Source organism: Equus caballus, chromosome 12 (assembly GCF_041296265.1).
Source record: "Equus caballus isolate H_3958 breed thoroughbred chromosome 12, TB-T2T, whole genome shotgun sequence".
In the NCBI taxonomy this organism is placed as follows: Eukaryota; Metazoa; Chordata; class Mammalia; order Perissodactyla; family Equidae; genus Equus; species Equus caballus.
In genome coordinates this window covers 50411320-50432500 of record NC_091695.1, presented here as the reverse complement: position 1 = coordinate 50432500, position 21181 = coordinate 50411320, and the positions used below count along the sequence as shown (strand labels likewise).

Genomic DNA, 21181 nt, shown 5'->3' with positions numbered 1-21181 from the left:
ACCTCATTACTTGTTATTTCTCCTATGTTCTTGGAATTCTGTGTATTAGTAGCTTATATTATCTATGGATTTCATTTCACGTTAGCAAAGGGGATTCCAGAATACTCGTTACAAACAGGTGCTGGAGGGGCTGGCCCCGTGGCCGAGTGGTTAAGTTCGCGCGCTCCGCTGCAGGCGGCCCAGTGTTTCTTTGGTTTGAATCCTGGGCGCGGACATGGCACTGCTCATCAAACCACGCTGAGGTAGTGTCCCACCTGCCACAAATAGAACGACCCACAACAAAGAATATACAACTATGTACTGGGGGGCTTTGGGGAGAAAAAGGAAAAAATAAAATCTTTAAAAAAAAAACAGGCGCTGGAGTGGGTGAGAAGCTCCGTGTGTTCAGGAGGGCATAGGACAAGGGGGTCTGTGACAGACTCAGGGGCGAGGGGAGGCAATTGAGGGGCAGGGTGACAAGGGACACGGTGGTAACCAACCCAGACAAGGGTGATCTGGTGGTTTGAGGGAAGTGCAAGTCGGTGCTGAATGAGGAGTCCCCCCAAGGCTAGGTAGGGGCTGAACCCCTGGGTCCTAGAGGACCCTGCAGAGCAGAGGAGCAGGCCGGGTGCACAGGAGGCCATCAGCCACCAGGTGGCAGCAGGGGACAGGAGGAGAGGGCCAGGCCCTACCTTGGGAAGGGAGGGGACTCCGGGACCTGGGAAGGGCTGCTCCCGGGGCAGGCTGGCTGGGGCCAGGTATCCCACCTCCTTGCTCCATGATAACATAGGACTGTCTCCCCCGATCCTGGTCTCCCTGGCCCGGCCTGGCCACAGAGAAGAGCTGTGTATCCAACCACAGCCCACCTCATGCCCCACAGTCAGGGCTGGTCCAGCCCCTCACCCCTCCTCTCCCTCAGGCCTGCCTTTCATCCTCCGGGAGCGACTGCCCACTTCAGGCCTTCTGTCACCCTGGGCCCATCTCACACCACCCAGATCCACAGGCCCAGGAAGTCCCTACCCCTCTGCCCCATGGAGCCCTCCAGGCTGACCCACAAGGCAAGCAGAGCCGAGTGGGGATTCTCACTCCAAAAGAGAGGCCTGGGCCCGACCCCAGAGCCTGTCACTCTCAGCCTCAGGCCAGGTATGGTGAGAGGACACCAGCTCCACCGTCCTTCCTCAGTGACCAGCTTCTCAGTGACATGGCCCCCTCACCTATGTCCACTCCCCCAAAAACCATCTGCCCACCACCCCTCACACAGCACCCCAAGTCCGTTGCTGCTCAGCACCCCCAGGGGGCCAAGGATAAGGATACACCCTGGGCTCCCCACCTGTGTTCTCACTGGCCAGGTCATGATGGGCAGGTCCGGCCCGCCCCTGGGCCAGGTGCCACCTGTGAGGAATAAAGCCACGGCTGCCGAGGTGGCTCCAGAGGAAGCCCCGCTGTCGGCCATGAAGGGGAGCAGCACCATCCTGCTGGTGGCCCTCACCTTGCTCTGCACCTGCAGTGAGTCTGACGGTGTCCAGCACACTCTCCGCATGGGGGATGGGTGGGAAACGGGGAGCTAGGAGTCCAGACACTGTGCCCCTCACAGTGAATCGTGCCCACCTTCCCAGGTGCCCACCTGCCTCCAGTACAGAACCGGGCCGGGGCCAACAGCCCTGGCACCCCTGCCGACCCCAGTTCCCTCACAGCCCCACCTCAGCACGAGACCAAGCCCAAATGACCCAACCCCAGGCCAGCTCCAGCCTCTGCCGCAGTGGCACCATCAAGCCCAGCATCACCAACCCAGCCTAGAACAGCCTCACCCCAACCCTCCAAGCCCCAGGCCAGGCAACCTCGAGGGAAGGGAAATTCCTGCCACATCAGAGAGGGACTTTCCTTCCCCAGTGATGCCAGGGGACCCAGAGTGGAGAGAGGCAGCTGAGGTGGGGGCGGCAGGAGGGGTTTGCAGCAGCTGGACTTGGGGATGTTGTGGAGGAAGATCTGGGGCGGGTGAGGCAGGGTAATCGTTGTGGGACGCCTGGGGCGAGTGAGACAGGGTAATCGTTGGGGGATGCCTGGGGCGGGCGAGATGAGGGAATGCGGGGGGATGCCTGGGGCGGGCGAGATGAGGAAATGTGGGCGACGCCTGGCTCGGGGGAAATGAAGGAATCGTGGGGGACGCCTGGCTCTGGTGAGATGAGGGAATCGTGGGGGACGCCTGGGGGGGGGTGTGTGGGCTGATAGGGAAGGGCTGGGGCCAGTGTGTGGGTTCACAGGGAAGGGCTGGGGCCGCTGAGGGTGGCGCACTGGGAGGTCTGGGGCTGGGATTGAAATGGAGCCTTTTGTCCTGGTGTCATCTCACCCCCACGCTACAGAGCTGGCCACAGGAGAGGACAACAATGAATTTTTCATGGACTTCCTGCAAACACTGCTGGTGGGGTCCCCAGAGGAGCTCTACGAGGGGCCCCTTGGCAAGTATGATGTCAATGCAGATGCCAAGGCAGCACTGACGGAGCTCAAGTCCTGCATAGACGGTCTTCAGCCTGAGCACAAGGCGGAGCTGATCAAGCTGCTGGTACTGTGGCCGGGGGCACCCCATTCCCTAAAGGACTGCAGCCCTAGCAGGACCCACAGCCCTGCTCCCCAGGCCCTCCACCAAATGCTGTCATCCCTGATCACCTGTCCAACACAGGCCCCCACAGCCTACCATACCACAGACACCCCAGCCTGCCTCAGCCAGCAGAGATGGACATCCCAGACCTCACTGTCTACAGAGCAGCCCTCGGCTTCCCCCTTCTCACACATACATGCAAAAGCACACATGCACACAAGTGCACACAAATGCAACATACGGGCACACAAACCACTTCCCCAGCGGCAAGAGGGGGACCAGCCACAATATGCCAGAGCCCACCATCCCCCCAGAGGCTGGGGGGGCCTGTTTGCCTGGTGGAGCTGTGACTCTCTACTTACTGATCACCAGCCTTCTTGGCCCACACGTGTCTGCCTTCCAGGTGCAAGTGCTGGGCAGTGAGGACGGCGCCTAGCAGACCCCAGACAAGGCTCCAGGCAGCCATAGGACCAGCTACAGAAGCAGCCACGGCCACGCTGCCCCATGACCACTTCATCACGTGTAAATTTATTCCCAAACTGTCCAATCAATAAAGCCTCCTGCAGCTCAGGCTCTGGCTCCTGTCTCTCCCCACACTCAGGGACACAACCACAGGCACACGCATACATAGGGTCATGTGCGCAGAGCATGCACCTATGAGTAACCTTACACAGGACATGCAGGCAGGTACACAGAATGAGACAGACAGACAGGCAGATGTGCAGACGCAGGGAGGCATGCGGACGTGAGAAGGTCTGCAGAGGCAGTGGTGGGAGGCAGGAGCAGGGGTTCAGAGCAGAAAGGGGCAAAGAGCCTCAGAAAGAAGATGTGGCCAGGGCTAGGGGGACAGCTGGGTGACCAGTGCTCTGCATCTAAAGGCTGTCATTCCGAGACAATAAATACACACAATATCCACATGGCACGGGTCCAGGGGGTTGAGAGCAATCTCTCTCCCCAAAGTCACCCAAGGAAAGAGTCTGCCTGGAGAGATGCAGACCCGAGCCGGAGCCCCATGAGGAGCCCTGACAAAGTCAAGGACACTTGCTCACAAGAATGCCAGTGGGACAGCAGGGTCTGAGATAGGTCCCATAGGAGTGCCACGCCAACTCCCGCCCACCCCCAACCAGCACAGACTCTACCCTCACTCTGGATCCCACAATCCCCAACAGCCAGAGCCTTCCTGTGCCTCAGTTTCCCCAGCTCAGTAGTCTCCACTGGAGGCAGGGCAGAGTAGGTTCAGCTCTGCCCCTCATGACCTTTGCTCCTTGGCCACCCCAGCTCTGGGCCCATGGTCTCACTGTCCCTTTTCCTGCCCTCTGCGCCTCTGTCCTGCCCACTATCACGAGGAGCAGAGCACTCCTAGGATCAGAGCTGTGCCTGGAAGGGCTGGGAGGCCCTCAGGCCGAGGCCATTGTTTCCATCACAGACAGTGATCTAGAACCCACCATCCCACAAAGCCACATTCTAGAGCTCAGAGGCCGGGACCCCTCCCCAATCCTCGAAGCCCCTGGGAGGAGAGGTCTTCCTCTCCATGCTCCTTTTTCGGGAACACCCTGGCACCAAGGATGGTGCAACAGGACCGCCTCTGAGGCTTGGTCTGTAGGTTGCTCTGAGCGTTGCTCCTGGACGAGAAGGTAAGGGACCCTCTAGAGAAGCCCTCCCCGCATGGCACAGCCTCAGCCAAGAAGCTCCACACCTTTGCCTGCTGCTCCTTACCCAGTCATGCCTGGGGTCCTCTGAGTAGAGGAACCTGCCCAGACCTCCTTAGAGCCAGAGAGGGGTGGCCAGTGAGGACCTGAAGAGGCAGCTCTTCTGGGCTTGTTCACGAGGGTCCGACACTCGTCTTGGGGGTTGGTGAAGGCATAGCGAACCACGATTCCAAGCAGAGGCTCCCACTGCCCTTAAGCCTGGGCCCCAGCTTGAGACCCTGCTGAGGAGGCTGTGGCCTGCAATTCTGCCTGTCAGTGGGGGCAAAAGCACAGACCGGGGAGAGGCAGCTGGGGCTTTCCAGCACCTGGTCACCCTCCCGTCCACGGACAGAGCCAGCCATGGCAGAGGAGGTATGGGTGGGCACCTGGAGGCCACATCGCCCCCGGGGGCCCATCATGGCCCTCTACAGCAGCCCTGGACCCAAGTACTTGATTCCACCTACCACGGGTAAGCACCAGTGAGTGCGGGAGGGAGCTGGGCGAGGGGCAGGAGCCAGGTCTGAGGTGGGACTGGGGAGGGCCTGGTGGGGCCTGGGGAGGGTCTGAGGTGGGCCTGGTGGGGTCTGCCGCTCATCCCTGACTCCCAGCCCATCAAGTGTTCTGGAGTCAATAGGGTGGGGAGAAGGGTGGGGTCTGGCTCCAGGGTATTCAAAGCCCCTTCCCCACAGGCTTCGTGAAGCACACACCCACCAAGCTTCGTGCACCAGCCTACAGCTTCCGAGGGGCCCCCATGCTCCTGGCAGAGAACTGCTCCCCTGGGCCTCGCTACAGTGTGAACCCCAAGATACTGAGGACTGGAAAGGACCTTGGCCCTGCCTACTCCATCCTGGGGCGCTACCGCACCAAGACCACACTGACCCCCGGCCCTGGTGAGTGACCTTGGCCCAGCCCAGCCCAGCCAGTAGCCACTGCATGTCCTGGTGAGGCAAGGGTGTGAGGGAGCACACCCATCCTCGTCCTCCTGTCCCAGCTTTCTCCTTGAGGGAGATACCATGAGGCCTGGGAGCTGCTGACTGTAAAGCAGCCTCAGAGGCCCTTGAGCCCAGGTCTATCCTGGGCTTTTCTTGGCCTGAGTCCCTGTACCAGGTCCACATCAGACCCCACTCTCCCTCCTCAAAAGTGGCCTTTGTCTCCCGCATTCCCGCAGCCAGCCTTTCCATCCTGGACACGCCCTGACCAATCTCAGTCACCATCCATGTTGGGGCCTGGAGGCCCCATGCCTGCAATGTTGGGGGGTCCTCCTTGAGCCCCAGAGCCAGGCACCTGCATGGATGGTCCTTGCCCTCCCAGCACCTTCTCCACTCCTTTCCTCCCCTAGGTGACTACTTCCCAGAGAAATCTACCAAGTATGTGTTTGACTCAGCGCCCAGCCACTCCATTTCTGCCCGGACCAAGACCTTCCGAGTGGACAGCACTCCAGGTCCGCAGCAGCCCCCACAGCCCACCGCCAACTGGGTCGGGGATCCCAGGTGGGGCAAGTGGGGCAGGTGGGGGTGAGCAACCTAATGGCTAGTCTCCTGGAGCTGGAAAGTCCCAGGGAAGGAGCTGGGGGAGGTTCTGGACACGGGACCCTGTCCAGCCTGAGACTCAGTGCCCATGCACCCTGCAGGCCCTGCCGCCTACATGCTGCCCATGGTGATGGGGCCCCACACTGTCGGCAAGGTCTCCCAGCCCTCCTTCTCCATCAAGGGCCGCAGCAAGCTGGGCAGCTTCAGCGACGACCTGCATAAGGCAAGGGCAGAGCCAGGGCCGACCACTGCTTATCCCCGGGAGAGATGGCTCAGCTGACCCCCTCTCCCAGAACGCAGGACCCAACCAGCCTAACCCCACCCTCCTAAAGTCCCTCAGCTCTTCATCCTCTGGGTGCCTGGGCACTACCTCTGCCCCCTCCAGTGCTGAGGGGGGCTGACAAGGGACAGGACACAGAGGCCAAGGCCTGGCAGGGAGACAGTGACAGTGCTGAGGAGGGCTGAGCAGGAAAGGGGTTTAGGGAGCGCTGCTTGGAGGGCGAGGAGCAGTCTTAGAGAGGGACACGCAGGAAGCAGATGAAGAGAAGCAGCTGTGGGATACTGGAGGGGAAGGTCCTAGCTGCCTGCAGAAACAGCTGATGCAAAGGCCCTGGGGGGATGTGTGGCCCAGAGCTTGCGCAGCCTGGGAGACTGGCAAGGTGGCGTCACAGCATCACGACCTTACTGGCCCAGCCCAGCACACAAGCCTCAAGTCCAGGACAGCCTCCCAGCCAGGAAGGGCCTGTCTCAAGCACACTCACAGAAGGGAGGAGCCTGGGGCTGGCGCACACTTGGGCATTATTGCCATGGCAAGGCTGAAGGAGGGTGGTGATGTCCCACATGGGGAAGGGGTCCCACAGCACTGGGTGTGACTGCTGACTGGAGATGGAAGGGGCCCAACACACAAACGCACAGTGACTGACCCCCACTGTCCGACGCTGGCCCCCTGCCTTCTGGGGTCACATGCCCTGGCAGGCAGAGCCTCTCTGAGCCTCTTTTCCCTCCCAGACCCCAGGTCCTGCAGCCTACCAGCAGACCGATGCGCAGGTGACTAAGTTCAAGGCTCCACAGTACACCATGGCTGCCCGAGTGGTGCCCCCAGGGGACAAGACTCTCAAGCCAGGACCAGGAGCCCACAGCCCAGAGAAGGTCTGGGAAGGGCACAGCCCAGAGGGGTGCAGTGGGGAGTGGGGGTGACATGGCCACCACCAGAGGGCACAGCCCAGGGGGGTTGACTTTGGGGTCATGGCACTGGGGGGTTGGGTTACAGGGCACAGCCCGGGGGGTTGGGAGGAGGGAATGGCCCAGGGGGATGGTAGAGGATGGGCCTGTGAGCCTGCATGGGTCACAGCAGCCATGCACCCTCAGAATGCTGTGCCTTTCTGGTACCTGACCCTTTTCTCCAGCTGGCAGGCTCTGCATCACCAGACAGTAGGGACAGTTAATGCTGCTGAGTGCTCACCACATGCCAGACTCTGAGTTCAAAACTGGCAGTGTGGCCTTTGTGCTGGTACAGCAAGGTCACCGTCAGCAGCCCCAGCTCCAGCCCCAGTGAGGGCAGAGCCTGCAGGTGGCGGCAAGGTTGCCAGTTCCTCTCATAGCCTCTGCTTTCCCAGGTGACAGTGACCAAGCCCTGCGCCCCCATTGTCACCTTTGGCATCAAACATTCTGACTACATGACACCCCTGGTCGTGGACGTGGAATAGCCTTGGCCCCCACCCCAGCCCGCCTCCTGAGCCTCTGTATATCACATTCCCACAAGACTCCCTGGGCCACAGGCTTGGGCCTCCTCCACCAGCTGGGCTGCAGCCAGCTTGGCCCTGCAGGACAGAGCACGCTTGTTGGACAATTGTAACCAGTTATTTTTTCTATGCAACTTTCTCCTTTGCTAATCTTGTTTCCTGATGTGCCCAGATATTTAATAAATCACAGAATCCATTAGCAATGGGTTTGTCCTAGGGGGAAGGGTCATGCTTTTCCAGAACAGGGCCCCCATGGGCTGCAGTGCCAGCCCCGTCGGGTCCCATCCTGGCTTCGAGGCCCTGGGGTATGAATACAGAGAGGGGAGGGCTCCAGAGTGTCAGGCCCTGCCCAGCCTGCTCTCCTGATTCCCTCTGCCTTGAGCCCTGCCCTCCAAGTTTTGTTGTACACCCCGAAGATGATCACACCTGCATCCGTCACTCCCATGTGCTCTCCTCCCTGCATGACTCTCCCCATCGGAGAGACATGCTGTGTGTCCCTTGAGTCCTGTGACCGCCCTGAACAGTGATGCTGCGTGACTTCTGGGACCAGGCCACATTAACATACAAAGGAAACAGCTTCTGCATGGGTATGCCCCTTTTGCACACCTCCAGCACCAGCCACCGCATGGTGAGGAAGCTCGACACACAGCAAGGCCAGGTGCAGCGGCCAGGTAGTCAGTCCAGCTGGGCCCTCAGCTCACACCAGCAGGAACTGCAGACGTGAGCGAGCCTTCGGGCAATGGCACCACCCGCCTCACAACTGGGCGTTGATATCCTAGAGCAGAGACATCAGTCCCTGCTCTGCCTGTCACAAACTCTGAGCACAGTAACTTTGGGACATAAATTGTTACTGTAATGTTATGTGGCTAAGTTTTTTCTTTTTTTCGAGGAAGATTAGCCCTGAGCTGACTACTGCCAATCCTCTTTTTGCTGAGGAAGACTGGCCCTGAGCTAACATCCATGCCCATCTTCCTCTACTTTACACGTGAGACGCCTACCACAGCATGGCTTTTGCCAAGCGGTGCCATGTCCGCACCCGGGATCCAAACCGGCGAACCCCGGGCCGCCGAGAAGCAGAATGTATGAACTTAACCGCTGAGCCATGGGGCGAGCCCCTGTGGCTAAGTTTTAAGGCTACCTGTCACACATCAAAGGTAACACAGGAAGCATGGGAGGACGCGGGCAGGGAAGGTGGTGTCTGAGCTGTACCTGGAGAGGCATTCCAAGAGGCTGCAGAGTCCAAGGCCAGACCTCTGGGTTTCACTCCACCTTGGGGAGAGGTCACTATGGACCTCAGGGCAGCTGTCCCTGTCCGTCACCCCTGTGGGACAGTCGGCTGTAGCTGTACAAAGCACAATACAGCTGCTGACCCTCACTCAGCTGTGACCCTGCCAGGCCACTGCTCTAAGCACCTCACGCTTATCCATTTCATCCTTAAGAGATAACGCCATCATCAGCCCCACTTGAGTGACTGAAACTTGGGCAGAGAAAGGTTGACCAGTAGGAAAGGGCAAGCATGTGACCACCCTCCCAAGGGGACAAATGAGGAGGGGTGCAGGGACCCTGGTGAACCGGAGACGGGGAAGGAAGGAGGGTCTAGACAGTCAATGCCCACAGCCAGTCTGTCGACCATAGTCAGTTCCAGACAAAACTCTCTCAAGCCAGCAGGGAAACAAGGACACCAAAGACTAGTGTACTTTGTCATGAAGCTGTTTATTCCAACCTTTAGTGTTAAATGTCTTGTCCTTGAATTATGGGACAGGACCGGGCAATCTGTTCCCACTTGGCACAGACTGGGGACCCAGGTCCTTCTTTGTTGTCCCAGTATCGGGATCAATGTCAGCAAACCCTAGTGATCCACAAGATGAGGTGCTGAGGGCACAGGGCCGAGCAGAGGGAGGCAAAGACCCCACAGGAAACCCTGCTCTGCCACAGTGGCAGCAGGGCTGCCACGCCCCCTCCATGGAATTCATCCCAAAACAACGAGAATGAGAAACAAAAAGCAAACCTGAAAGGAACTAAACCCCAGACCCCAAGAACTGGCAGGGCTGCAGGAAGCCAAGGAGATGGAAGTGGGGAGGCAGAGACAAGAGACCTGAGGTGAAAACGGAGGTCTCAAGAGAGCAGCAAAAAGCACTTTCCAAGGTCACCCTGAAACACAAAATCTAACTTCCGAGTCTGCACTGGCAAGACGAGCGGACACAGCACAGCAACGGCATCCTCGGGTGTGACGGACTTCCCGTGGCTGAGCCAAGCTCTCAGGAGGTGAGGTTAGACCTCAGGCCCAGGAAAGGCAGGGGATGCAGAGCTTGGGTTCAAGTGTGTCTGCAGGCCTGTGGCAACACTGGATGCAGACACTGTGCAGGCAGTGGCTATCAAGCTTGGTGACCAGTGGGCAGGTCCCCAGGACAGGTGTGATGAGATGAGCAGAAGGCTAATCCAAAGCCATGGTGACAGTGACGCTGGGGAGTGAGGAAGGACCACGAGAACCTGTGAAGGAATGTCGGGAGGGGGAAGCAGTCAAGCCCGAGACATGGAGGCAGGAAGATCGATCTCACTGGGTGAGAATCGAGCACACTGGAGTGGGGCCCTCAGAAAAGAACACCTGGAGGGGTGGGGTGATCAGAACACCTGGAGAAGTGGGGCGACCAGAACACCTGGAGGAGGGGTGCGGTAATTGGAAAAGAACACCTGAAGGAGTGGGGTGATCAGAACAGAGCACCTGGAAGCAAGAAGGTGGGATCCTCCTCCTCCAGGAGGCTGAAGGGCCCAGCCAGGTGTGATGGCACGGAGAAGAGTGCTGTGGTGAGAGGCTGGGCTGCTGGAGGGAAGTGGGAGAGGAAGGGGAAAGGAGGAGGACAGGAGCAGCAGCGGCACCAGGAGGCAAGGTGCCCGGGGATGGAGACCAAAGCAAAGGGGCGTCAGGAGCTGACAGGTACCAGGCTGTGGCTGACACGTGGTCAATATGTGTGACCACACAAGGTGTGACCACGTGGGTGCGTGAACAGTGAGCCAATAATGACTGGGAAATAAGGGAGTGACTGGGAAGGCAGAAAATAAGAACAAGGACAAGGAACAACACAGAGCCGATAACTCATTTCTTACAAGTGTTTTCATGTGAAAACAAAGCTGCTGGAATCTCACTGTGGGGTGAGAAGAGGCCACTGGTCCAGCTGGACTTGTGGTTCGGTTGGTGCGAGCATGGGGCTGACAAAGCGGGTAGTGAAGGCCCAGGAAGAGGTGGGCAAGGAGGGCAGTCTGCAGAGGCTGGGGAGGAGGGGGTTGCTCAGAGCTCCCTCATAGCAAGGGGAGATTTGCTGTGGGAGGAAGCGCTGGACTTAGGGGAAGGGAAATTGCCTAGTGATCCTAAAGAAGTGACCTATGGGTCCTATGAAGAGAATCCTTACAGGGAAGCCTCCTGTCTAGAAACACAGAAGGACCCCCACACCCTTCCTGACTCTGAAATGCCAAATGGGCCTATTTCTAGACATCTTGTCTCCGAAAATACATCTTTGGTGCTGGGAAGACCTTGCATCCTGAGAAAATGCGAGTGTCTGCTCCTGGATACATGGCCACGAGATCCAGAAGGATCGGGGCCCAGCGCCTTCAGCCAAGACTGCAGCCCACTCCTTCATCCGCAAGCCCCTAAACTTCCCCGAGGGTCGGGCTTCAGCTATGGGACTGGAGAGCAGGCACAGAGACCCAGTACAGGACTCTCAACTCCCACTGGTCTGCCCATGCTCAGGATCCCTGGTCAGGAGTCACTGCCACCTCTGGTCTGAGACCTGGTCAGAGAAAACAGTGCTGATTTGAGGTTCACAACCACACCCTCTTCCTGTATCAGCTCCAGGCACCTCAGATACCAGACATGGCCTTACCCAAACTAGCATGGGACAGAGGAGCCTGGAGACGTCAGTCCTGAGGGGCGGGGGAAGGGCTGCTGGCCACAGGTGGCCACATCCAAGATCCCTAGCTGCTCTGCTCAGACCTGGCTCTGCTGGCACCTCTAACACCTGGGCTGGCAGAGGGGGCTGAACTTTGGTTTCCCCAAAGGAAAGGGCCTCTTGCACACCTGGGACCAACCAACATGAGCTCACTGGGTCAGAAGCAGCCATGGGCTCCCAGCCACAAGGAAGAAGATTCCTAAGCCACGATCATCGTTTCAAAGGAGTATTTTGTAGAAGGTCCTCTGGAGCCCAAGACATCAGGCAGGGTAAGACGCTGGTTGCCCCGTGCACCCACAGAAGGCAGCTCCCACTGGCTCACGTCCTTGCCCTTGACAGAAGGTAGGAGAGGATGAAGAAGACCACGATCAGTCCCACAGCCACACCGCATAGGAGCTTCCGGTTGTCTCGCCCAGACCGCGCCATCATGGAAAAGCGCTTCACACTCCCCGTGAGCAGGCTCGTCATGCTTGTGAAATCCGAGTCCTGAGGGAGGAATCCCAGCACCATCACATGAGTGCAGCCTCCAAGACCCACGTGAAGATGCTGCAGGAGACATGGGGGCCTGTATAGCAGGCGAAGTGGGGCAAAGGTGACGAAAATATTCACACATACCACAGACCCTTACCATGCCATCCAGGTACCGGTTCTGGTCCTCTGCATCCCGATCGATGTCCAGGGCCAGCTGGTCAGGACAGAGGGATCAGAGTCAGGCCAGGGAAGACACACAGGATGGTACCTGACCCCCTATAAGACCAGCAGACCCTGCCAACTACTCTGCCAAACACAGTGCTGCCAGCAGAGGTCAGGAGGTCCAAGTGTCACCTGGGCCTCACACAGGTGAGTGCTTCCACGGATGGGACAAGGAAGATGAGAACTACGTGAAACCCTTCCAGGCCTAGACCCTCCCTCTGATCCCTGCTCCAGGGTGCCAGGTGGAGGTGAAACGGGAGGACCCCCACTGACCGATTTGAGTCTGGTAACCTTGGAGGCCAAGCTGTCAGCCATCCGCTTGTTCTCCCGGTCTAGGATCTCCTCCACAGCGCCAGGGCTCTGAGCTGCAGAGAGAGGGAGACTGAGGAGTGCATCCACCCACAGGCACCGCCCTTCATCCCTGCATGACAGCCCTTTGTGGCCTCAAGGCTCTCACTACAGTCCCATATGGCTGACTTGGACGTCTGGGGGGACTGAGCCCACTTGGGTCTGATGAACAAGTCCAGCCCCAACCGAAGGTCCGGTACAAGGACTTCACACACGAGACCGCCTGCGTAGACAAGTGTGTGTGGGCACCCATCACATGAGCACATGCCCTGGGTACATGCCCAGGCCAGGACGGATGGGCACCCCCAAGATGTACAGCCCCAGAGTTCAGCCCAACTGGCATTTTCTGATACTTTGTCACAGAACCTGTACCATCTCTCCACAGATGTCACCACCAGTGTACATGAGGCCTTTCTCAGAAAAAAACAGTAAACTCTGGCACAAATCAAGAAAAGACTGTGAGTGGTGGCCTGCAGGGATGACCTGTGAATTCGGTCCTCAAAAGGTGACAAGTAACCACGGAGGAAACAACCGAGCACAGCTCCCCAACACCCAAAACTGGGGACGCTGAGGTCGATCCCGAGGGCAGGGCCTAGGCCTGCTGCCTCTGCATCCCACACAGGTCCTAGTACGACAGCCAGGGCACTGTGCTTGCCGAGACCTGGCCCATGACTAGGGCTGTGCCAGGTGGTATGGAACTGCTGTCACAGCAGGTGGGTGAGAACCGCCTCCCCCAAGTTCAGAGTGCAAATGTGCCCCCGGCCAGATGCCTCAATAGGACCCATCTAACGGGGGCGCAGCTCTAGAACTACTGATGTGCACAGACCCCACAGGAAGGGGTGTCAGCGTCCTACCAACCACTTCACGTTAATTCCTCAACGGTCACAACAGGCCGGTGAGACAGGCAGACGAGGACGGGGCTCCCAAGGGCAAAGGGGGTGCCCAGGGCCCGGGCGCCACGAGGCCTTCTTGGGCCCTCCCACCACACACAGCCTCCCTCCTAGGGGCGGCCTCCGGGCCCAGGCGGCCGGCCGAGGCCCGGGCAGAACCACCTGGCACGGGCGGAGCGGTACGGGCTCCGGGCACGCAGACCCCGCAGCTTCGCGGAGCAGACGCAGGGCCCCGCGACCCCTCCACGGCGCGGCTGGGCGGGGCCCGCAGGACCCGGGTCTGCTCTCCCGCGCTCACCCCGCGCCCAGTCCGCCATCGTGCGGGCTCGGCTCCAACCTCCTCGGACGTGGCGCAGCCTCGGGAAAGAAACTTCCGGCGTCGCCCCTTCCGCCTCAGGCCCGCCCCTTCCGTCCGAGGCTCCGGCTCAGGGCGCCGAGGAGACGCGGTGGGCACGGAAGTGGCCTGACGTTTGTTCCGCCGCCCGACTCGGGCCGCTTGGGCGTTAGGTTTTTTAACGCCAGTTGCGGCTTCGAGAGACGCTGTCGCAGCCACGCCCTCGAGGGCGGTGTCAGGTCCTAACTGGGAGGAGCTCACGGGCCCTTTCCGGGCCGAGAGGCGGGGCGGGGTCGCGACGCAAAGCCGCCCCCGAGGCCCCAGCGGAGCTCGTGCCCGCGACGAGCGAGCGCGCAGGGGACGCCAGGGAAGCCCCTGGAGAGGACGCGCAGGGGGCGCAGGGCCGGGGCAGCGGTCGGGGCGCTGCCCCTCCACCAGGCGCTGCCCGAGGGCCCGGCGCGCTAGGCAGGGCAGGAGAACCGTGCTTCTGTCGCCGCCACCGCAGTGGGGCATCTGCTGTGTCACTCAGTCCTCCCGACGACCCGCTGGAATGGCGACTTCGATCATCTCTGCTCTTCCAGGCCGGCCGTGGGTCCGAGTTCCCAGGGAGGAGGCCGCCGCGCACGGCCGGGCTCTGCCTTCCTCCTAACCCTAAACCCTGCTCTCAGCCCCCACGGCCATTCCCGCCTGTGCCTGATGCCCTCCCCAGATCCTCCAGGCCCTCTCCCGTCCGCACGTCCTCAGATCCCTCTGCAGCCGCCAGCCTCTCCTTTTCCGCTCACAGCACGGTGCCTGCCTAAAATCGTCCCGTGTGTCCGTTTGTCCGGGTCCGTCCTCGCCTCTGGGACAGACGCTCCACGGAGGGAGGGGCCTGCGGGTCCTGTCCGCCAACATCACCAGCGCCTCGCGTGCAGCAGGCACTCAAACACCCGTTTAACAAGCCAAGTGGTGCGGGGCTGCAAAGCCCGTCCCACCTCGGCTTTACGCGACATCCTGTTCCTTCTGAGCAACAAGAGGAGCGCGGGGTGTGGGGGGGGAGGGGCAGGGGCGAGAAGCGGAGGGTCACTGTTCGGCTCAAGGGCGTCTCGGCATCTGAGGTCGGACGATCACAGAGTCGGATCTTGAAGCCTGGGCGGCAAAACCTTCTGGTTCCAGCGGGCTGTTCCACCTTAAGGCGCGCGCAGCCCAGGCCCCGCCCCCGCGGCGCCGCGCAGGCGTGTCCCGGCCACCCCCGCGCGCCGAACCGGGGCGGGGCGAGGCGGGCGAACTCGGGCCCCGAGCAGCGGAGTGAGGTCGCTCCCGCTTTCCCGGCGCCAGCTCCCGGGGACGCGATGGAGCCCCGGGCGGTGGCGGACGCCGTCCAAACGGGGGAGGAGGACGTGGTTATGGAGGCTCTGCGCGCGTACAACCGGGAGGTGAGCGGAGCACTGGCCGTGGGGCGTGCAAGGCGGCGGTGTGGTGGGTGGGCGCGGCCGAGGGCGGAAGGGAGCGGCGGGTAGCGGCGCCGAGCTTGCGAGGAGCCTTAGGGGAGTCGGGCGCGCTGCAGGGGGCAAGTGTGCGGGCCGCCGTCTGTTCGGAGCGGCGCTGCAGCCTCGGGCCTTGTCTCGGAGCCCGGGACCTGCTTGTGCGGACCTGCGGCCCCTGAGCCCCGGGTCTCCCTACAGAACTCCCAGAGCTTCACGTTTGATGACGCCCAGCAGGAGGACAGGAAGGTGGGTGCTGACCGCAGGGAAGGGGGCAGGGCCGGGTCAAGGGGCCTGGTGGAGCCGCTCTCCTCCCCGCCCACAGAGACTGGCGGAGCTACTGGCCTCGGTCTTGGAGCAGGGTTTGCCACCGTCCCGTCGCGTCACCTGGCTGCAGAGCATCCGCATCCTGTCCAGGGACCGCAGCTGCCTGGACCCGTTCATCAGCCGCCAGAGCCTGCAGGCTCTTGCCTACTGTGCTGGCATCTCCGCCTCCGGGGGATCGGTCCCCGAGCCCCTGGACATGGACGTTGTTCTCGAGTCTCTCAAGTGCCTGTGCAATCTTGTGCTCAGCAGCCCGGTGGCACAGGTGCTGGCGGCGGAGGCCCGCCTGGTGGTGAGGCTCGCAGAGCGCGTGGGGCTCTACCGCGAGAGCAGCTTCCCGCACGACGTCCAGTTCTTTGACTTGCGTCTTCTCTTCTTGCTAACTGCGCTTCGCACCGACGTGCGCCAGCAGCTGTTTCAGGAGCTGCAGGGAGTGCGCTTGCTGACTGATGCGCTGGAGCTGACCCTGGGAATGAGCTCTGAAGAGAGCCCCCCTGAGCTCCTTCCTCCCCAGGAGACTGAGCGGGCCATGGAGATCCTTAAAGTGCTCTTCAACATTACCTTCGACTCCATCAAGAGAGAGGTGGACGAGGTGAGGGCTGATTTGAACCCGAGGGTGGGGCTTAACAGCTTGGACATTTCCTGGCTGTGCCTCCCTGCTGTGTACCTTCAAGTTTCTGTGAGAGGACAGGAGGAGCTCTCAGCCTGTTGGAGGAAGCAGGGAGACACCTGGGTAGGGGCCCCAGGAGAGGCTTCTGAGGGAGGTGGAGAGCACATTTGGCTTTTGCAGCCTGGCAGGAGTGCTGTCTGGTGCATGGGGAGGCTGTAAGAGATTCCCAGTCCTGTGGCTGTGAGCATGGGGCAGAGCACAGAGCGTGACTTTGTTCCAAGGTCCGTTGACGTTCTTAATCAGGAGAGTACTTTTTGGGTCGTGTAGGAGAGGCCAAGAAGCCAGGTGTGTAGCAGGGGAGATGTGTAACTAGTGCACCCCGTCCTGCAGTGGAGCAGACAGTGGAACCTCAGCTCGCAGTAGGAGGATGAGTGGGGCTCTCTCTCACAGGAACTTCTTATTCTTTGGTCAGGAAGATGCTGCCCTTTACCGGCACCTGGCAACCCTCCTGCGGCACTGTGTGATGGTCACTGCTGCTGGAGACCGCACAGAAGAGTTCCACGGGTGAGGGTGGGGCCTGTTGTGCTGGGAGGGAAGTGTGCTCACGTGTCTAGACAATGGTTCCCAGCTCTGGTTGTGGATCAGGCTTCACCTTAGAGAGTCTTCAATCAGTCTGCGTGGTGCTAGACACCAGTGTGTTTCCAAAGAGCCCCATCACTTAGACTATGGGGCCAGGACCGGAGAACCCTGAGTCTGGGAACAGGAACATGTCGCTGGACCTTAGGTAGTGGCAGTGGAGGGTGTGGTTTCTACAGAGCAATGTGGGTACTCACTTCTGTTCTCAGTGACCTGTGCCTGGGGGCAGGTCCTGGTTTTCCAGAGGTCATGTATGGTGCTTCAGCCCAGACAGAGGGTCACAGGTGAGGCATCTGCAAAATAGTGCCCCCTCCTCAGGGACCCATGCCACTGAGCAGGAGTGCCCCTGAGATCAGTCCTCTTCTCAATTCTGGCCCCTAGTGCTGCTCCTTAGGCTCCTGGACATTGGCTCACATTATGTGTGGCCCCAGCAGGGGGTACCAAGGGTTGTACCTGTGCTGGGGGATTCGATTTACCAAGCCCCCCCCCCGCCCCCGCAACATCTGTCTCTAGCCACACAGTGAACCTGCTGGGGAACTTGCCCCTCAAGTGTCTGGACGTCCTCCTGACCCTGGAGCCGCACGAAGGCTCCCTGGAGTTCCTGGGAGTGAACATGGATGTGATTTGTGTCCTCCTCAGCTTCTTGGAGAAGCGTCTGCACCAGGTGGGCAGTGGGTCTTGCTGTGTGGGCTTTCTAGTGACTCTGGCTTTCCCAATAGCTGCAGTCACTGCTTTTGTGCCATCCATGCTAGTAAGTGGAGATCAGCTCAGCAGTGTGATTTGGGTGATTCCTCCAGCTGCTCTGTGGTCCAGCCAGGTGGGAAGCCAGACTCCTCCCTAAGAAGCACATGGACCCTCCCACACACGCACTTGAAGGTTTACTTCTGCTGGTTACTCCCAGGAAACAAGTTTTCAGCATCTGCTTTTTAGATTTTTTAGTGGATCCTTCTTGGCGGTCCTGAGAAGCTCTACTGCCTGCTTATGACCTTAGACTTTTAGTGTTTCTGAGCAGAGGCAGCCCTTGGTGACGAGCATCAGCTATCTCTTGGCATCCCTGAGGGGACCCACAGGAACCTTGAGCCAGAAGCTGCCTGATTCCTGCAACTGTACCATGGGATGTTGGCCATCCGGGGGTCTGACCAGTCCCTCTGGGAGCTTGCAGACGTAATGCAAGCTAAAGAGCGCAATAGACCAAGACTCAGCAGACCCCTTGGGATCCATGTTACCCCAGTGTGCTGTGAGCTAGGTCACACACCTGGCGCTGGACGCACAGGCCATGACCATCTGTCCCTGCCACTGCTGCAGCTGGCGTTGGGGTGCAGGGAGGGTAAGTGGGGGGAGGCTGGGGAGGGACAGGAGCTCCCGCCTCTCTGGGTCCATGAAGCCCACAGAGTAGGGATTTTGTTCTTGTGTTTTTGGCTGCTGTTTTCTAAGAACACTTTATGTGCCAGTGGTGTGCTAAGAGCTGTAAAAGGCTGGGTTTTCTGACAACCCTGGTTACAGATGAGGAAGCTGGACGCAAAGCAGTTATGTGCCCCGTCACAGAGCACGCAAGTGGCCTCCTGACTTAGGTTCCGTCCCCGTCCCTCTTGAAGCTCACAGACCCCCACTGCCTGTTCTCAGCCCCTCAGCTGACTGCCTGCGGCAGGGCGTCTTCCCAAGCGCCTCGTGCCAGCACAGCCTAGAGCTCATGTAGCCCCTGGGCTTCCAGTCAGATGGGGCACGGCCCCGGTGACAGAGGCTCTCCTGCAGACGCACAGGCTGAAGGAAAGCGTGGCCCCAGTGCTCAGCGTGCTGACGGAGTGTGCCCGCATGCACCGCCCCGCCAGGAAGTTCCTGAAGGCCCAGGTACAGGGCTGGGGCACTGGGACCGAGCCCTGCTCACAGACCCTGGCCACTCCAGTCCAGGCTGAGGGATGCTGCCTCCCCAGGTGCTGCCCCCACTGCGGGACGTGAGGACCCGGCCTGAGGTCGGGGAACTGCTACGGAACAAGCTTGTTCGCCTCATGACACACCTGGACACCGACGTGAAGAGGGTGGCAGCCGAGTTCCTGTTTGTTCTGTGCTCGGAGAGCGGTGAGTAGGGGGCCCAGCCCCGAGCCTGCCCCTCTCTGGCCACATTCGCACGCTGATCTCTGCCCTGGCCCTCAGTGCCCCGGTTCATCAAGTACACCGGCTATGGGAACGCCGCCGGCCTCCTGGCTGCCAGGGGCCTCATGGCTGGGGGCCGGCCTGAGGGCCAGTACTCGGAGGACGAGGACACGGACACAGATGAGTACAAGGAAGCCAAGGCCAGGTGTGTGCCCCCATGTCCTCAGGCTCCCTCAGTCTGCCCCCATCCCTGTTACCACACCATCTGGACCCATGGGGTGGGCAGGACAGGATGACAAATGCAGAAGACCTTTGGGAATCAGGCACTTGTTCCTACATGACATGTGTCCTGACATCGGATGTTTTGTTGAGAACACAGAGGCTGAAGGGGCTGAGCAGTCCAGGGACCAGGCGGTCCAGGGATAGGGGCTGGTTAACTGCTGATGCTGGAGGGAGGTCTCTTCCTGCAATTGCCTCACCTCTCCCTGCCCCCAGGAGAGTGAGTTTCTTGCCAGTCTAGGCCCAAGCAGGAAGATGTGGGGCCCCACCAGCCCCTGACAGCCCCTTCTGTCCTGGAGAGTCACTAATGATACCCCACCCCCCTCCTCTGGGAAACAGCATAAACCCAGTGACCGGGAGGGTGGAGGAAAAGCCACCAAACCCCATGGAGGGCATGACGGAGGAACAGAAGGAGCATGAGGCCATGAAGCTGGTGAACATGTTTGACAAGCTCTCGAGGTGCGTGGTGTGGCAAGGCGGGGCCCACAGCCAGTAGAAAGGAGGATGGACGTGTGTCCTGTCTTGTGAGCCCTGGGAGCTGGAGTCAGAGGAGGGTGCAGGGTTCCGGCAAGGTTGCATTACTCATGCTTGAAATTGCCTGTCCTGGAGGAAGACCCCCAGGGAAGGGTTAGATCGCAATCAGTGTCATGTCCATCTTACAGATGATGCAAACTGATGCCCAGAGAAACTAAGAAACTGCCTTAGGTCTCAGAGCCACCAGGTAGTAGTGAGGATTCAGGCCTGAGGGATACAAGTTCCTACCCAGGCTTCCCTGTCAAAAGGAGCAGCAGGTGGCAGTCGGGGATGAGCAGGACCCAGCCCCACCACACAATTCCCCCACAGGCACAGAGTCATCCAGCCCATGGGGATGAGTCCTCGGGGTCACCTGACATCCCTGCAAGATGCCATGTGCCAGACCATGGAGGGGCAGCTCTCCTCAGACCCTGACTCGGACCCTGATTGAGGATGGCCGCTCTTCCACTCCCCCTTCAGAACTGGTGCTGCTTCCAGAGACGTCCTTGGGGCTGTGACCGGGGAAGCTACAGCCCTCCCTCCACCTTCTCTTTTCTCTCAAAGTTCTGTTCACAGTTTGCCTCTGGTCCAATTTTTTAACTCTAGGACTGCGAGGTTCTTGTCCTGCTACAGCTCTGATAACTCAGCCTTCACTTTCACAAACGAAGTGGTTTCTTTCACATGTGCAAAGGCTGCTGCCTGGACACACAAATGAGCGTGTGTTTGGGGGACCAAGGGCTGAGCGTGGGTGCACGCAGACGAAAGCACTTCCACAGTGGGCCCAGACCAGTGTGTGGGGCAAGCACTGCATTTCACAGGGTAAAAGAACCTGCTAGAACTTTATATACCAACATCAGAAACACACTTCCAAGGTATGCTCTGCTGGTTCCCCACTGAGCACAGGGCCAGTGGGCTCCTCCCATTCTTGGTCCTGGCTCAGCCACCTGCTGTGGGTCCACAGCACCTGAGTTCTCACCGGTTGTGACAAGTGAATCTTGATCCCTCCCACTAGCTTAAACCATAAATACATGAAGGAAATATCCTTTGTAAAACCATAAATCTAGACTTATATGATGCACCACACAGTGTCTCAAAGACATCATCCTGCAATAAAGAGTTTCGGGCAAGAATGAGTGTGTTTGTGAATGTATGTGTAAAATCTCAAGCGAAGGCACATTAAGAAGAAATAGGAACTAATTTCATTCTTTTCAGAATTCAACAGTTTTGTCTTTTGTTCTCCTTGAGGAGTGAGGCCACCAGACCCCCTTCTGAAATCTCAGTTAAATCTATTCCAAGTGAGCTCCAGCCTAGGGGTCCAGTAGGAGACAATGCTAGAAAGGAGGGAGTGCACGTGGGGTCACAGCCAGGAGTCAGGAAGGTGTGCCTAGAGGTGCTGTCCACGCAGGGCCTCGGGCAAACCCAGCAGAAGGAACCTGTGCAGGAACAAGAAGCTCACAGCAGGTTCCCCCTGGGCAGCCATGTGTCCTGAGCACGGGTCGGGGAGCCCAGGCAGCAGCGTGGC

General features: G+C 59.6%; 4 protein-coding genes and 1 non-coding gene across 18 annotated transcripts; 3 read left to right on the top strand and 2 right to left on the bottom strand.

Moving 5' to 3' along the window:
- The first annotated feature begins 1408 nt into the window (after positions 1-1408).
- On the top strand, positions 1409-3956 carry SCGB1C1 (secretoglobin family 1C member 1). Its single transcript, NM_001433521.1, has 3 exons — positions 1409-1485; positions 2340-2539; positions 2979-3956. Exons 1-3 carry the CDS (start codon positions 1431-1433, stop codon positions 3009-3011), a joined length of 288 nt encoding a protein of 95 aa, NP_001420450.1. The 5' UTR covers positions 1409-1430; the 3' UTR covers positions 3012-3956.
- A 78-nt stretch (positions 3957-4034) lies between these two features.
- CIMAP1A (ciliary microtubule associated protein 1A) lies at positions 4035-8395 on the top strand. 2 transcript variants are annotated; one of them, XM_001917994.5, is made up of 7 exons: positions 4035-4209; positions 4616-4732; positions 4953-5153; positions 5603-5704; positions 5894-6015; positions 6801-6941; positions 7409-7737. In XM_001917994.5, the coding sequence occupies exons 2-7, from the start codon at positions 4624-4626 to the stop codon at positions 7496-7498; spliced, it is 765 nt and encodes a 254-aa protein (XP_001918029.1). In that variant the 5' UTR covers positions 4035-4209; positions 4616-4623; the 3' UTR covers positions 7499-7737. The 2 variants fall into 2 exon arrangements, with proteins under 2 accessions (XP_001918029.1, XP_023510647.1); XM_023654879.2 differs by having other exon boundaries at positions 4037-4209; positions 4541-4732; positions 7409-8395.
- An 833-nt stretch (positions 8396-9228) lies between these two features.
- BET1L (Bet1 golgi vesicular membrane trafficking protein like) lies at positions 9229-14747 on the bottom strand. 12 transcript variants are annotated; one of them, XR_011423785.1, is made up of 5 exons: positions 13572-14256; positions 12445-12536; positions 12107-12163; positions 11607-11964; positions 9229-10024 (listed from the first exon to the last, which is right to left on the bottom strand). XR_011423785.1 is itself a non-coding variant. In XM_070229101.1 (5 exons), exons 1-4 carry the CDS (start codon positions 14254-14256, stop codon positions 11678-11680), a joined length of 966 nt encoding a protein of 321 aa, XP_070085202.1. In that variant the 3' UTR covers positions 9229-10024; positions 11632-11677. The 12 variants fall into 12 exon arrangements, 6 of the variants coding, with proteins under 6 accessions (XP_070085202.1, XP_070085205.1, XP_070085203.1 ...); XR_011423786.1 differs by having other exon boundaries at positions 11632-11964; XR_011423787.1 differs by having other exon boundaries at positions 11607-11809.
- On the bottom strand, positions 12507-12623 carry MIR9120 (microRNA mir-9120). The gene has a single exon (NR_128150.1). It is a non-coding gene; the product is annotated as a microRNA mir-9120 (primary transcript).
- A 211-nt stretch (positions 14748-14958) lies between the features above and the next one.
- RIC8A (RIC8 guanine nucleotide exchange factor A) lies at positions 14959-20789 on the top strand. 2 transcript variants are annotated; one of them, XM_001489135.5, is made up of 10 exons: positions 14985-15158; positions 15408-15455; positions 15532-16122; positions 16613-16704; positions 17290-17440; positions 18529-18624; positions 18708-18852; positions 18928-19072; positions 19486-19605; positions 19990-20789. In XM_001489135.5, the coding sequence occupies exons 1-10, from the start codon at positions 15075-15077 to the stop codon at positions 20108-20110; spliced, it is 1593 nt and encodes a 530-aa protein (XP_001489185.1). In that variant the 5' UTR covers positions 14985-15074; the 3' UTR covers positions 20111-20789. The 2 variants fall into 2 exon arrangements, with proteins under 2 accessions (XP_005598475.1, XP_001489185.1); XM_005598418.4 differs by lacking the exon at positions 15408-15455 and having other exon boundaries at positions 14959-15158.
- The last annotated feature ends 392 nt before the right edge of the window (positions 20790-21181 follow it).

Excerpts from the sequence above, each read along its gene's own strand:
- SCGB1C1 (NM_001433521.1), top strand. The coding sequence starts at position 1,431 with ATGAAGGGGAGCAGCACCATCCTGCTGGTGGCCCTCACCTTGCTCTGC. Across the intron at positions 1,486-2,339 it reads CACCTTGCTCTGCACCTGCA|AGCTGGCCACAGGAGAGGAC; the intron begins GTGAGTCTGACG and ends CCCACGCTACAG. Across the intron at positions 2,540-2,978 it reads CGGAGCTGATCAAGCTGCTG|GTGCAAGTGCTGGGCAGTGA; the intron begins GTACTGTGGCCG and ends TCTGCCTTCCAG.
- CIMAP1A (XM_023654879.2), top strand. The coding sequence starts at position 4,624 with ATGGCAGAGGAGGTATGGGTGGGCACCTGGAGGCCACATCGCCCCCGG. Across the intron at positions 4,733-4,952 it reads CTTGATTCCACCTACCACGG|GCTTCGTGAAGCACACACCC; the intron begins GTAAGCACCAGT and ends CCTTCCCCACAG. Across the intron at positions 5,705-5,893 it reads CCGAGTGGACAGCACTCCAG|GCCCTGCCGCCTACATGCTG; the intron begins GTCCGCAGCAGC and ends TGCACCCTGCAG.
- BET1L (XM_070229098.1), bottom strand. The coding sequence starts at position 14,256 with ATGCCCCACTGCGGTGGCGGCGACAGAAGCACGGTTCTCCTGCCCTGC. Across the intron at positions 12,164-12,444 it reads AGGTTACCAGACTCAAATCG|CTGGCCCTGGACATCGATCG; the intron begins GTCAGTGGGGGT and ends TGTCCTGACCAG. Across the intron at positions 11,965-12,106 it reads ACCGGTACCTGGATGGCATG|GACTCGGATTTCACAAGCAT; the intron begins GTAAGGGTCTGT and ends TTCCTCCCTCAG.
- RIC8A (XM_001489135.5), top strand. The coding sequence starts at position 15,075 with ATGGAGCCCCGGGCGGTGGCGGACGCCGTCCAAACGGGGGAGGAGGAC. Across the intron at positions 16,123-16,612 it reads TCAAGAGAGAGGTGGACGAG|GAAGATGCTGCCCTTTACCG; the intron begins GTGAGGGCTGAT and ends TTCTTTGGTCAG. Across the intron at positions 18,625-18,707 it reads GGAAGTTCCTGAAGGCCCAG|GTGCTGCCCCCACTGCGGGA; the intron begins GTACAGGGCTGG and ends CTGCCTCCCCAG.